Source organism: Daphnia pulex, chromosome 8, assembly GCF_021134715.1.
Source record: "Daphnia pulex isolate KAP4 chromosome 8, ASM2113471v1".
NCBI classification, from domain to species: Eukaryota; Metazoa; Arthropoda; class Branchiopoda; order Diplostraca; family Daphniidae; genus Daphnia; species Daphnia pulex.
Genome location: NC_060024.1, coordinates 7,767,658 through 7,781,775, shown reverse-complemented (window position 1 = coordinate 7,781,775; position 14,118 = coordinate 7,767,658). Strand labels below are relative to the sequence as shown.

The following is a 14,118-nucleotide window of genomic DNA, read 5'->3' as shown; positions in this document are numbered from 1 at the left end:
TTCCTCACTTTCCTCTTTTCTCGATTGATTTCGTTGCTCCACCAAGGAACAGTAGGCCTAAGCACAACTTTCTTCAGGCGCAGAGGTGCATGTTTATCTAGCACTGAACGAAGGCCGTCATTGTACTGCTGCACAAGACCATCCAACGAGTCAGAGGGAGAGACAAGCAGAAACAGTTCACGAATGTCAGCCAGGAAAGCGACGGGATCAATCGACTTTAACGGCCGAGTTTGTACCTCGCATACCGGCCAACCGGGAGATAGGGCCTGCATAGTACAGGAAACCAGTCGATGGTCGCTAACAAAATTGCCCACTTGGACGCTTCGCACAAACTCATCGTCAAGTTGCCTAGCAAGGACGAGATCCAAAGTATGGCCTTGATTAGTCACTTTCTTCTTCTTGCTATGGGTAGAGGTTTTAACAAGCTGAGAGAACCCAAACGTCTCAATTAGTTCAAGAAAAGTGACAGCTAGCTTGTCAGAGGGTGCATCAACATGGATATTGAAGTCACCCACTATGATGAACTTCTCCGGCAGGGTGGATAAAATCTCGAGTGCCGCCTGGAACTCAGTCATGAAAACCGTCGCCGAAGACGCAGGGGGTCGATAAACCACCAACAGACGAACGCGACGTGGTCGATACATGATGGATAGGTTCAGAAACTCGAAAGAATCACACGCCGGTATGTCGAACACTCGTTGAATAGCGAGAGACGATCTGAAAATCACCGCCACGTCGCCTCCCTTCTTGATGCTCCTTGATTCATGAAGGCCCGAGTAACCTGGTGGGCAGATGGACGCAATAAGGTGATCGCCATTCAGTGGAGTGAGTCAGGATTCGGTTACACACAGCAGATCCGGTCTCCTGCTGCATAGTAGCTCCGTAACAAAATCACTCTTCGACTTGAGCACTTGAACTGACTACTCACGAGAACTTGAGTGATTTTGCGTTCAAGAGGAAAAGCTTAGGTTCGGTGGTAGTGGTTGGGCTGATCAAGCAAGATCGCACTATATCACAAGCAACGAGATTGGGATCGGGCTCTGCAGACAGCTCGCCTTTAAGCCTCGGGCGACAGGCAAGAATCTCTTCTCTAGTGTACCTTAGCACGGCTGGTGACATGTCACATCAGAAAAGTATTAAGATGACAGAAAAACCCAAGTATGAGGTATCAATCAAAGGGAAAGACAAATAAATGTCGTTTAAGGGCTCTTAAAGGAATTTTTAGCCTCAAACTCCCGTGACCTGCTTGTCAATCGTATGACCAAAGAATGCGAGAGAGAGAGAAGAATTTGGACTTTGAATGTGTTGGGCGGGTGAGACATGAAATTACACTGATTTGAATTTTTACGGTTTGAAGGACCATATTAAATATTAAATACTTTAGTTGGCGTGTCGGGCCACACTAACATTTAATAAAGAACATGATAAAGTTTTCAGTTCTGGCATCCCTAGTTTAGAGGGAACTTTGCTAATCTGGCTACCCTTAGAAAAATTAGTGAGATATATATTGTTTGAATTACCCTTTGTTGTTGAATTGCTCAAAACACGTCGGTTTTCAATGTAGATGCGATATATTTTTTTAAAATGCCATGCAAAAAAAAATTTTTGAATCTTAATATGGTTTAAATTTTGAACCGCTGTTCACTTCAACGATCAGTTCAAAGTGCTAAGCATTCACCTTTGAAAAAAATTAAAAAAACATTACTATAATTGGGCATTAACATAAACAGTCAACAAAAAGTATTCTTATTTTTTTTAGGTGCATATTCGCCGATGGCGAATATTAACCAACAAAAAGTATATTTCGTAAATGATAAAAAAATTAAATGCTAACTTAACTATCTTATGCATGCCACTATAGAGTGTTGCTTATTAACGTAGCGTGTTACACAGTACAGGGTTTAATTCCTTATCATGCAAAAATGTCATGATTGTATACCATATGCGGTAAAAGTACCGTTGGGACCCGGGGCGTGAAAAGAGGATGTGCATGAGAGTAGGACTCACACAGTGGATGAATTTTGAAAGAGAATAATAATGGAAGCATGAAGGAGAATTATTTACAATAAAATTGAACAAATTGCCACTCCCATATTTTTCTTTAACGGAAGAATATTTCGTGACGTTTGACTGACTTTTAAAAAATGTCAATTCCTTTTTTTCTGACGTTTGGATCACTGGTTTAACATTCTTTGATCTTATAACGTCGTTGGCAAAATTTAAAAATCAAAATGATATAATTCTTTTTAAATCACGATTTTACCAGAGATTTTTTAAAACTGTTATTATTTTTACAAGAAAATAAACTAAAACTTTCTATAATAAGTGTACAAAGAAGCTCTAAAATATGCGAAAAACTGCTTAGTATTTCCATTACCACATGTCATTATTTTGTGATAGTTGAGTAGAAGAATTTTATTTAAAACATTGTTTCTTTTGAACAACTAAGTGTAGTTTAAATTTAAAAAAAATGTGGTTTTTTTAGAAGACTAACTGTAGCTTCTTGGACCGATCTATCTTGGAAAAAAAGTTAGACATTGTAATCCAGGAAGCCAGACACTGGGAACAAAGAAGCCAGACCTCATGGGTTGATTAAAAGCCATGGCTTCTTGGTGCTGACTTCTTGGAAAAATGACTTCTTGACTATGGACCTGAACTTGGCGTGAAACAGGAGACCTAACATTCGCACTAGAATACCACTTCAGTGACAACTTCTGAATTCTGTGTCTTCTAGAAGCAGTTTAGAAAAATACGGTATACAGACACTTGAAGCAGCAGTAACAACAATTATGTTGCCCTTACAACGAACCCAAAAAATTTTCAGAAAATAAACAAGGAATGCAAACTATGACACGCATTTTAGAAATAACCACTGCATGTGTTCAGATGTCTAGCTAAGCTAGACTGTAAGCTAGACTAGCTTACAGTACACACCGCCAAAACAGCTTCAGATAAAACGTTGTAGGTTCCCTGTTCACAACCGTTAGACTAAAGTTATTATAAAACAACAAACAAATATTAAAAAACAAAAAACAAAAAACAACTTCCCCATAACCACGATCCACGGAAAAGTTTAAAAAGGCAGTTTATCCATTTCTTTGTTCCTTTTCTGTTAAAATTTGAATGTTTGAGCATTTTTTCGAGTCTAAGCAGCAATTTTACACAAATCTGTTGTTTTGGGTAAGTTTTGCAGGTGATTTAAAGTTTCCAACTGAAACTACCCAATTATATCAAAATATAGGCTTGTTTTCTTCTGTTCAGTTCACTGATAAGATGATCAAAGATTTCGTGAAAATTATAAGCATTAATTTTTTATTGCCCTGTAAAACTCGTGTCTTCTACACTGCGATTTCATCGAGCACTTTCTAAACAACGGATATCCTTCACGTAGAGCAGCAACAGAATATGCCCGAGCACACCATCTCGTTGCCGAAAGACACTTTGGTACCTTACCGTCGAGGTGAAATAATAATCCCTCCCAACCGTGAGTCGAAGCAGACAAAAAATTGTAAATTAATTAAAATGGACCAAAAAAATCAACCCAAGCTCCGTTGAATTCAAACAGTCTTCAATAGAAATATGGAGCTTCTCAAGTGTTTACATGACTAAATCATTTATTGCAGCCCCTGAGTGACCAGACAATGGTATAAAACTAATAAAACGTTCAACTGGATCTTTTTTAAAGCCTGCATAGTGAGGTGGCGGTCGATGGTAACACCGAGATTGTGGACGGAAGCTGATGGAGAGACTGAGGCGTCTCCAGTCACCAGGGGGAGGTACTCTAGCTGGCGTAGACTGGCCTTCTTGCAGGCGACCAATGCAGCAGTTTTCGAGTCGTTAAACTTTATCTTTTTGTCAGCCATCCAATTAGATATCCTGGAGAAGGCCCTGCGTTGACCAGAATGGTCGGGCTAAAGAGGGAAGGACGAGTAAATCTGCTCATCATCAGGATAGAAATGGTCACTGATGGTGTGCTTTTCAGTTATTTAGTGGATTGGACTGTTGTACAAATTAACAGAACGGGACCGAAAACCAATCCCTGTGGCACACCAAAAAGAAGGAGGACAGCGACAGTGTTTTTGCCAGAAATATAAACAGATTGGCGACGACCAGAGAGATAAGATTAAATCCAGGAGCAGACAGAGCCCGACAGGCCAAAGCAGCACATAAGTCGGTTGAGTAAGAGTATTACGTGGTCGATGGTATTAAAAGCCGCGGTCAAGAAGGACCAGGCCGACATCATTGCAACTGTCCACAGCCAATAGCAGGTCATTAACAACCTTGAGCAGTGCCGTTTCCAATGAATGGTTAGGCCTGTAAGCTGACTGAACTGAGACGTAGAGGTCACAGGCTGTAAGGTGCTTTGAAAATTGTTTGGCTACCACACGCTAAATTAGTTTGGATAAGAAAGAGAGAAGAGACACGGGACGATAGTTGTTCAGTTCGTCAACACAGAGATCTGGTTTCTTCAGAAGGGGGGTAACAAAAGCAAGCTTCATTTCATTAGGAAAGACGCCAGACGACAAAGACAGATTTACTATGGAAGTGATAGGAATAGCAAAAAACATCAGCAAATTTCTTAAGAAGGGAGGTGAGAATCGGGTTACGGGAAGAAAAAGACTTGGAGGGACATTCTTTAATAAGAGAGAAGATATTTCATCAACGGACACACATTCAAAGAGGGAAATAGGAGGAATATTTCTTGGAACTTTAGTAGCAGAAGAACAGGAGGTGGAGTCCAGACTGGTTCGAATGTCTGTAACCTTCTTTAGAAAGTGATCGCCGAAGCGCTCCACCAGTCCGGAGAGGGAGTCGTGTTGCGGCAGCTTGAGGCCAGTCTTTTTTTGAAGAAACGAGTCAACGATGCTGAATAGCGATTTCTTCTCCTAAGCCTCGGCTATCTTCTCATTGAGGAAAAAAGTTTTGTCCCTCTTAAGCAGACGAAGCTTCACCGTTAAAATATTGCGAACAATCTCTCCGTTCACCTCTAACGCAATCAGCTTCTTCTTACGGTGCCTCCACCAGCGCTCAACAGACCTGCATTTCCTTCGAATATCGAAAACTTCATCAGAAACCCAAGGGTTCAGTGGTCGTACTGTGATAACTTTTGACCGCAAAGGTGCATGTTTGTCGACAGAAAAAAAGGTCAGAGAAGCAGCAGAAGCTCATCAGGGTTATCTGATGGTGCGACGAAAAGAGGCAGAGTGAGAAGTTCGGATAAGAAGAGGTCGGCATCGATGCGGTGCAACTCCCGATACGTAATCTTCTTTTGTGGCCGGACCAGCCGGTGAGCACAAACCAACATGTGTACAGCAAAATGGTCTTAAATCAGAGCAGAGACCACACAGTTAGTGACGACATTGTCACTAGGGCGCGAGATCACCAGATCAAGCGTGTGGCCATCAAGATGCGTAGGGTTGTGGAAGTTTTGGGTAAGGCCATAAGAGTCGAGAAGGGAAAGAAATTTGCGGGCAGTGGCGTTTTTCGCGACGTCTGCAACGACGATAAGCAGCTTGCTACCCATTAACACCAGAAGTTGTAGAAAATCAGAGAAATCTGACAGAAACTGGCCGTCACTACACTTCGTGGACAGGGGTGGCGGGCGGTAGATGACAGCAAGACGAATGCTGACAGAGTTGCACTGGAGGAGTAGCACCATGTGCTCAAAAGAGGAAGCGACGAGTATTAAGCAATTATTTCTAACAAACCAAGTTAATTGCCGTTTTGGGGAGAACCAATGATTTCGTTTGAACCACGGAAGTCATGACCTCTCAGTGACAAGAAGAATTTATTATTTATTATTTATTGATGATAGTAATCGATTACTAAATGATTTCCAATATGATTTCTCTCTTATGTAGGAGCAACAAACTGACTGTCGATTCATGCTTGACCATTAAATTAATCGCACAAAAGAAAAAAAATGTTGTAATTGCATTACGATAATCTGATGAGCCTTCGTACTCATTCAGTTTTTGATGAAAATTTTGTCACAGATGACAGAATCCGACTGAAGAGGCCAAATTACTTTTTTTTTCAAAAAATAGAGCAAGGTAGACAATACAATAAGCTTCCATTTGTAGCTGAATAATGCAGACAATCTTTAATTGTTCTTCGTTGTTGATTACTTCCGGTGAAACCTTGCATGGTTTTCGAATCGTCTTCGCACTTTGGCATTCTCTCTCTTTGTAGCTAAAAAGTCTTGAAAGGGGGGGGGGCCTTAGCAATGTTTCTGGTTCAAAACCAGGTAATCAATTAAACTTTGACTTCACCTTTCTCATTCAGACGGAGCTCATGAAAAACTTAATCGGTTATGACGTGGTTTCCGGATCTTTAAAACTACCTGCATGATATAGGTATAGTTATACACAATTCAATAAATCCATTGAGATCGTTTGCATTACGGGACAGGGCATATGATTAAGGTAATGAGCTACTCCTTGGGGAAGGGCCGAATGGGGATTTCCCCAGTCATTTCCCCACAATGAAATATATCGACCGCAGTGAAGTCTTTGCGTGGCTCTGATGCTTTCGCCGATAAAAGATTTTCCAAATTAATTTCATAATTCTTATCTCCAAGTTGAATCAGTTGACGATCCACGTCCCTAGTACTTAAACGTGGTAAATTTTCAGTTTCAGTGATTTCCACTGTTTAAGAACCTTCAGTTTTCCGTTAAAAAAGGGTATTTTTCCCCTTCACTATCATTTTGAGAAACGGGTTTAAATACCGTGTTTTACTCAGTTTTTAACTGGTTCTTTCCACCGTCCTTTTTTTGTTATGAGACCCATCCCTGTAAAAATGAGAAACAACTCATAGGGAATGCTCCTCAGCATGCTCAGCAGTTTCATATGATCAGAATCTTGCATTAAAATTTGAAAATGCTGCTTGATTTTTAAAAGAATGTAAACATAAATCTTGTGAAGTTGTAAGAAACAGTAGAACTTTTTCCCCTGTAAGCAATTTTAATTCCATTCACCTATTCTATTTTCAAGTTTAGAAACAATATGAGTCCCATAGGTAGATGAGGGATAAGGATAATGGAACGCATCTTTTTTTAAGGAAAATTTGGAACCAATGATGAGCAACACTTTACTTTCCGGGGGATTTTCGATGACATCAGTACAGACGACTACATTTCCGTTTTTCATTAGAGCAACATTGTTAGGGAATTTGTTTGATAAAACGAAATCGTGGAACGTGATTTTTTTCTCCTTCTCGGGCCCTTTTTCATTTTTGAAACTTAAAACGACCTTGTTACTAGAATTCATTTCTTGCTCTTTTCCCAACAAAAGCTGTTGTGATGAATTAATGATCATTCCATCAGAAGAAGTGGGCAAAAGATACTTCGATCTTTATACTAATCTGTTTCTTATCTGCTCTAAAGGTTTATTTCCCGAAGAAAGAATGTTTCTAAAGAATCTGTAGAAATTTTCGTAAGGGAAAGCACTCAAAGATTCAATTCCACAATCAAAATGAATAACGTCTTCCGGAAGATGAATAACTGCGTGTGTAGTCGGCCTGATTGGATAGCCAAAATCGATAAGTTGCTGAACAAAAAATTTCAAAACACGCGATGCTCGCAAGGCATTCTCTTTTGGTACCGGGTTTGGGTTAAACCCTCCCATTAAGAGCATCGCATATTGAAGCAACATTAAGTTGTTAAATTGTTTTTCACTCAAAATGCCACTAAATACTGGAAAAAGAAAGTAAATCAACAAATCTCTTAATTCATGATGCTTATACTTGTTTACGCAATTTTTAAGTGATCGAAGGTATCTGTCAAACTCAAATGGCTTGCACTTTTTGAAAAGTCGCAGTCTCGAATCTATTAAAGACAAAAGATTTTTGCTTATTTTACCCTCCTTTTGAACTGATACTATTCCCTTTAGTAATCTGCCAAAACAACATGCATACATTGTATGCATCGGTTCAATGGGGAATGCAGTAACCATTGGAACATTCAATTCAACACATGGACTAATATCGTTAATATTAGTTATGTGGTTATCTCTACTTTCATCGCTTTCACAATATGACAAAAAATCCTCATCAGTTCTTGGGGGGGGGGGCGTTCAGTTCCAAAAATTGAATACTAGTTTTCGGCTCTTCTCCTGCTTTGAGTGGCACTGTGGGATGATAAATGCATCGTACACCTTCCTGAATACAGCGTTCGCAGGACCAATAACCTGAATGTCCCTTTATTCGTTTAAGATACGATCGCATAGGCCAATCGGCTATGATGCACCGAATTGACACTGTAAATTGTCGACCAGCAGTAACTTGGTCATCCAGATTCGTCGGATCAAGTCGCACTAATTCTTGAATCAAAGGGGCAAGGAATTTCTTCACGTCTGGTTTTGTTTTGCAATGAGCAACGCCAATAATAACAGGTTTTCGCACTTTAAGTAAAATACGCTTGCACTTGGATAGATCAGTAGACTCACTCACTGAATGGACTATCATACAGATAGGGATGCATTCAGACTGTTCTGAATTGTCGAAAAACTGAACTCCATCCGCACTTAAATCCACCTCAAAGTGTGTCACATGACGAGAGATCAAAACTGCGTTGTCCGTATCATCCAAGCGACGGCCTTGAAGAAATGCTTTGGCCTGCTCCACTTCAACTTTCTTATCCATCTTGTAAATCTGGGAAAACAAAATAAAGGAGATCAGAAATAAACGACTTTTTGCCAACTGTTTCATCAAATAAAAACAAAAATTACCTTGTTTCTTAAACAAAAGGGCAAAGCTTCAGGATTTGTCCTATAGATGCCAGCATACTGGAGAATATCCGCGTGTTTAAAATAGATGCCAACAGAATCACCACATAATGCGTTTTCTAGCCCAAAGTGCACGTATAGGGTATTGCCCTCGTCGTCCAAATTTATAACAGGGGGTAAAGGTATCGGTTTTCTCTTTTTTTTTCTCGTCGGTTGTTCAGTAGAGCTAGGTGTTTGTGACAATTCAAGGTTTGTGCGCTTCTTTGATTCACTACATCTCTCCCATCTATATAAAGTAACTGCTGGCCTGTAGCTGGCAATGAGTCGTAGGCTGGAAGAGGCTGATATTCAATCAAAAGTTTCAACAAGTATGTCATATGACTTTTCTTTTGATTCGTCGACACTGCAAAATGCTGTAAAATTTTCTTGAGAGTCAGTGTTTTTTCCAAATACTCCCCACCACATAAAAAATTAGCTGGCATTCCTTCAAATTCATGTGACGTATCATCTCCATCATCATCATCATCTTCACTAAACAACAGTTCAGCAATGTGTGACGTTCCACCTTCTTGTTCATAAGTATCCTGCGATGTATGCTGGTAGCCTAATGAAGTATATGTTGTTAATAATAAATAATGTAAGGAAACGGTACTAGATTGGGTTACCATTAAGTGTAGTTGTGTTTCCTGGAACAGGTGTTGACTTTGATGTCGATTGACATGGCTGGGTTGATATGTTTTCTTCAACTACAGACTTTGTCAACTCACTTCCTCAACTTTTCAAAAATCCATGGAGCTGATCTTGCTAATTTATCAAACGTAACTGGTGGGACACCTTTTATAAGCCACTCGTCGATGTACTTTCGTGCTTTTCTTTGTAAGATTCTTGAATATTCCGCTGTTACGTTACCAGCCTTTTTCTTGGGCTCACGTTTAAAGTATCCAGCAATCAACAGTATTTGATTAGTTTGAACATCACTGAACGGTAACAACTTGGACATTTGACACAACTATTCTAGTTGAAAACGGCAAATAAAGGTGCCTCATTCGACGATTTTTCAGGTAAAATTTCATCAAAATATGTGATTTGTGCTTTAAACTTCACGTTTCAAAACTTAAATTGATTGTGAGATGACATATTTCATATTTGATTTTTACTTTTTCCCGTCATTCGATTTTTGTGAATTTCTCACGTGGTAATCACATGTTTTACACGTGGTTGCAAAACTAATCGGTTAATTAACTTCTTAATGGTTCTTTTTCAGGATAATATAGCGTTTTATATTGAAGATGTCATCCTCTGGTGACAGTGATGAACCACAAGATGTTTCGTTTTCATCTGACGAAGAAACATTTCAGGTATTTTTCTTTGAAATTTTAGAAACATAATACTTTTGTTCACTTTACTGTAACTAATGATTTCTATCTCAGGTTGGAAGAATTCAGCAATTCTGGAAGGGAAAGTACAATGAAATTTTGCCTGAAGTTGGTAGTCATCCACTTAGAGGTAACTCATCGAGTGAAGTGAAGTTTTTCATTGTTACCACAGTGGAATGTGGAGAAGACCGCATACAGCGACAAGTGCACGGTATTATCCCAACTGGATGGATTTCGAGAAACATGGAATATCTACTTTATCCTCAACCCAGATTCACAGTAGGGGGTAAAAGTCCGATTGACTGGGGAGAGAAGACATTCAGAAGATTCCAAATACCATTCGAGTCGTGGATGGAATATGATATTCATGCCATTTTAAACCAAACCAAGGCTGGTAAGTTAATTAATGTATTTGTTTCTACACACCTGTTTGTACCGTAATGTTTATTTATGCAGTTAAATTTACGAAAGCAATAAAGGCCGCCAAAGCTGCAGCTAATCGTCAACCCATACTGTCAGACGCTTTTATTTCCGACAGTGATCGTATTTTGGGCAGAGGATTAAGGAAGGCAGCTCAGAAGCGTCCATTGGAAGAGAAGGTTTCCGGAAAAGGCAAGGAAAGAAGTACGAATAATAATTCTCTAATAGAGACACCATCGTCCAGCTCCAACCTCAATCCAGCTGTTGCCATCAGGACTCAAAGCTTAAGATCTTGTCAGTCGAACACCCCGTTTGATTTCGAAAATTTCCCAACGAACTTAAATGTTGGAGCTTGTGTGGGCAACATCACCACCAACTCTGAGTTGGTTTCATTGAACAACTCATCCATGCCAGTTCCGAATGCAGCTGTACCGGCGCCCCATGGGAGCAGTGGTGTCGGCAGCAGTATTCTTCGTCCGTCCGTTATTCCTAGTCCACAACCGCATGATGTTGGAACAAGAACTGAAGCAGCATTATGTGGAGCTATTAACAAAGCAAGTGGAATGGTCAACAATGGAGCACCTTTACCGTCTACAAGTGATTATTTTTTTTCATTTAATTGAATATATATATGATGTTCATGTTTATATGTCGTCTCAATTTGCAAACAGGCCACGTACAAGATGAAGAAGAGCAGAATCTGAATAATATTGATATTCAGGGTTCCAACGCTTTGCCGTCCATTTCACAAACACAAACTCGTGGACATGGGGCATATTTGAATGGCACTCAAAACAACGACGTTATAACACGTTCAACGAATATTGGTAAATTTTATTTTCGTCACTTTACTACTTCGTATTCCATTGACTATTTTGTTGTTGGTAGGTGTTGGCCATCATGACAAAGAGTTGGAAAGTCCTCCATCTTTTACTACTTTTGATGAGTTCCCGAGGTTGGATGCTGTTTACACACGTAGCTCGAACAGAAATAATGACACTCCACTGTCATGGGCAAACGGTAATTGAACCTCATTTTCGTGCTTTTCCAAGTGTTTTTATATTATTGAAACCTTTTCGCACAGGTGGCGATCTCCTGCAATTGAATGGCTATCAGTCATCTCAGGCGTTTTCATCATTCGACGTTCAGACATTGATGAGAGCCATTGAGCAAGTAGAAAAGAAGCTCGATGGGCTTGGAAGTAAAGTAATCGAAAAGTTAGATTCCGTTTCTAGAAGAATGGAGGAGTCTTTCAAAAATGATTTGCCCTTAAAAGCTACCAAGCACGCCAACTACCATAGATGGATCGTGGAGTCCAACTTCGGAAGTGTTTCTTGCGATACAGTAGAAAAACTCATTGCTACCAACACAGCTCTCCCGGACAAAACAATTGCAATAAGCATGGTTAGAAGCTGTTAATTTTTTTTTAAATTTCAAAATTAATTTTGTATCTTATTTTCTCCACAGGTTTTCTTCATATCTGAGCGATATAAGGCGTCCAAATCAATAGGCGCTTTTGTAAACCAGGCGTATCGTTTGTTTTTATGTGACGAAACTAGTCAGAAAATGCAGTGGCGTAGTGTTGGTCGGGTCAATGACTTAAGGCCCGGACTCTCTGGTCTGATGAATATGCTTTCAGTTATAGGAGGTAAGCATCTTTTGTTTGCGCTTACATACAGCCCTTATTTCCTTCTATTTTTCTCCTATTTTAGTTGCTCTCGACATTTTTAATCTTTCGCGGAACACTGCAAATGTTGATAATTGGAGGCTAATTGAAATGATTAAAAACTGCCGGAAATACAATGCCAAAAACTACAAGAAGAAGAATAATGTGCGAGGTGCCTTGGAGACGGATGCGTCAGCAGATGCTCCTCAGCTTCCAAATGCAAATGATGACAATGACGCGGTTATTCTCTACAACTACATGACTATTCTAGAAAAAGAAGTTGTTAATTTTAAACCTCCGCCTGCTTTTGCTCGAGCACCAGATCTTTGTAATTGAAGATTCAACACCGTTTCAAACCTCTTGAATTGACGTTTTTTCTTTGCCAGTGTCGTTCTAAAGTCAGAAAATTGTCATTTTATAATTTCGCTTTTAGCAGTTACTCGTAATTTGGTTTTATTTAAGGTTGTTTCATATGCAAAGACAAAACGCAATAAACGCTGATGGTTTCTCAATTCAATTTTCGTCTTTTTAACTTAATAGTAAACTATCTGAATAAAAGAAGGGGAAGCTCAGTAGTTTTAAAAAGTAGGGTACCTGGAACCATTTTTGAATTCTAGCTCATAAGTCGTAGTTACTACCAGAAAATTACCGGTTTTTCTCACCTTATTGCTCGCTGTGTTACCTCTTTTTTTCTAACGGAAGGTTGGCTTATAAATCGTAGTTACCACCAGTAAAATACCGATTTTCTTCACCTTTTTGCTCACTGTACTACCTCTCAGTATTATATGGAAGGTGGGTTCTAAAACGGTTATAAATACTAGTTTTAAACCGTTTTCCGCACGCAAAGAAGCGGTTATTCACCAGGGGAAAACACGGGGTTTTATCTTAAAACTGGTGAAAAATACCCGGGAAAAACTGGTTTTGCCCCGCAAGATATTTGATAGGGGTTTCTTTCTTGACCGTCACCGGTATCAAATTTATTGGTATGAACCGCATCACTACCGTTTTGTTCCTAAAGCACATCACTGAACAACTGAGGTCAAACCCCTTCGTCAGACATGATCGACTGGTTCTGGTTAGATTGGTCTGGACAAGTAAGACTATCCTATTTTGAGCTTTTCCTCTCCTCGAGGAGGGCAACAACTCAACATGCTCTTGCCCAAGGCAAGTTGGTTATCACTTGTCTAGTGCATACAATATGTTTTACAGTTAACAAAAAAATATTTGTTTCTCAACGATTTGATTATTCTTTAATAGTTTATAGGTAAACATAAGACAAATTTAAACAAATTAAATTTCCCAATGTCTACGCACCATGACCTCCGGCAACTTCCCAATGTTCGACGATTGTCAATTGTGAGCATTAGTCAATGTTCGCAAATCGGTTCTTAAAGAGTTTGTTTTGCCTGCAACTAGAGAGGATATCAAAGAAATTTTTTTTATTGTGACCATATTCCTAGAAATAAGGAACTGTACTGGACTCCTTGATCCTGATTTATAACATTGGTCTAATGATATTAAGATTAATTGTATTTTGAACTTTTCACTTTCATGAAATTGGTGATTGTGTCCCAGATTTGATGCACGAAATATCAAAAAGTGTTTTATCATTTACTTTTGTGAATTGCTTGCATAATACATTTTCAAGAAAACAATTTTACTTTAGAAGAGCTAAACGGTCTAATTGAAAAATTCCAATATAAGAACTCGAGATAAGCCATCTGAAATTGAACCTCAATATTTAAAATTTTAAAATAAAAAACAAACAAACAACTTATTTACTGGTTCCACATCCTAGGCGGAACATTTGATACCAAGAAGCGCTGTTGCTTCTTGTTTATTGGTTAACAATTCCAAAGGATGACATGGCATGGGATTGTTTTTAAACTCTTTTTAACTTATGCAGACCTATTTTTAATTCTTCCATATTCA

The 14,118-nt window shown here is 39.2% G+C and overlaps 1 protein-coding gene and 1 long non-coding RNA gene across 2 annotated transcripts; one reads left to right on the top strand and one right to left on the bottom strand.

Annotated features, from left to right (window-relative positions):
- Positions 1 to 6,947: 6,947 nt before the first annotated feature.
- LOC124200383 lies at positions 6,948 to 9,490 on the bottom strand. Its single transcript, XR_006877292.1, has 3 exons — positions 9,390 to 9,490; positions 8,728 to 9,328; positions 6,948 to 8,650 (listed from the first exon to the last, which is right to left on the bottom strand). It is a non-coding gene; the product is annotated as an uncharacterized LOC124200383 (long non-coding RNA).
- A 497-nt stretch (positions 9,491 to 9,987) lies between these two features.
- LOC124199490 lies at positions 9,988 to 12,604 on the top strand. The gene is made up of 8 exons (XM_046595314.1): positions 9,988 to 10,082; positions 10,155 to 10,494; positions 10,557 to 11,117; positions 11,192 to 11,347; positions 11,409 to 11,540; positions 11,605 to 11,924; positions 11,988 to 12,168; positions 12,233 to 12,604. The coding sequence occupies exons 1-8, from the start codon at positions 10,014 to 10,016 to the stop codon at positions 12,520 to 12,522; spliced, it is 2,049 nt and encodes a 682-aa protein (XP_046451270.1). The 5' UTR covers positions 9,988 to 10,013; the 3' UTR covers positions 12,523 to 12,604.
- Positions 12,605 to 14,118: the final 1,514 nt, after the last annotated feature.

Bases quoted from the DNA above. Each gene is read 5' to 3' on its own strand.
- LOC124199490 (XM_046595314.1), top strand. From the start codon at position 10,014: ATGTCATCCTCTGGTGACAGTGATGAACCACAAGATGTTTCGTTTTCA. The intron at 10,495-10,556 runs GTAAGTTAATTA...TTATTTATGCAG, and splicing joins TTTAAACCAAACCAAGGCTG to TTAAATTTACGAAAGCAATA. The intron at 11,348-11,408 runs GTAAATTTTATT...TGTTGTTGGTAG, and splicing joins AACACGTTCAACGAATATTG to GTGTTGGCCATCATGACAAA.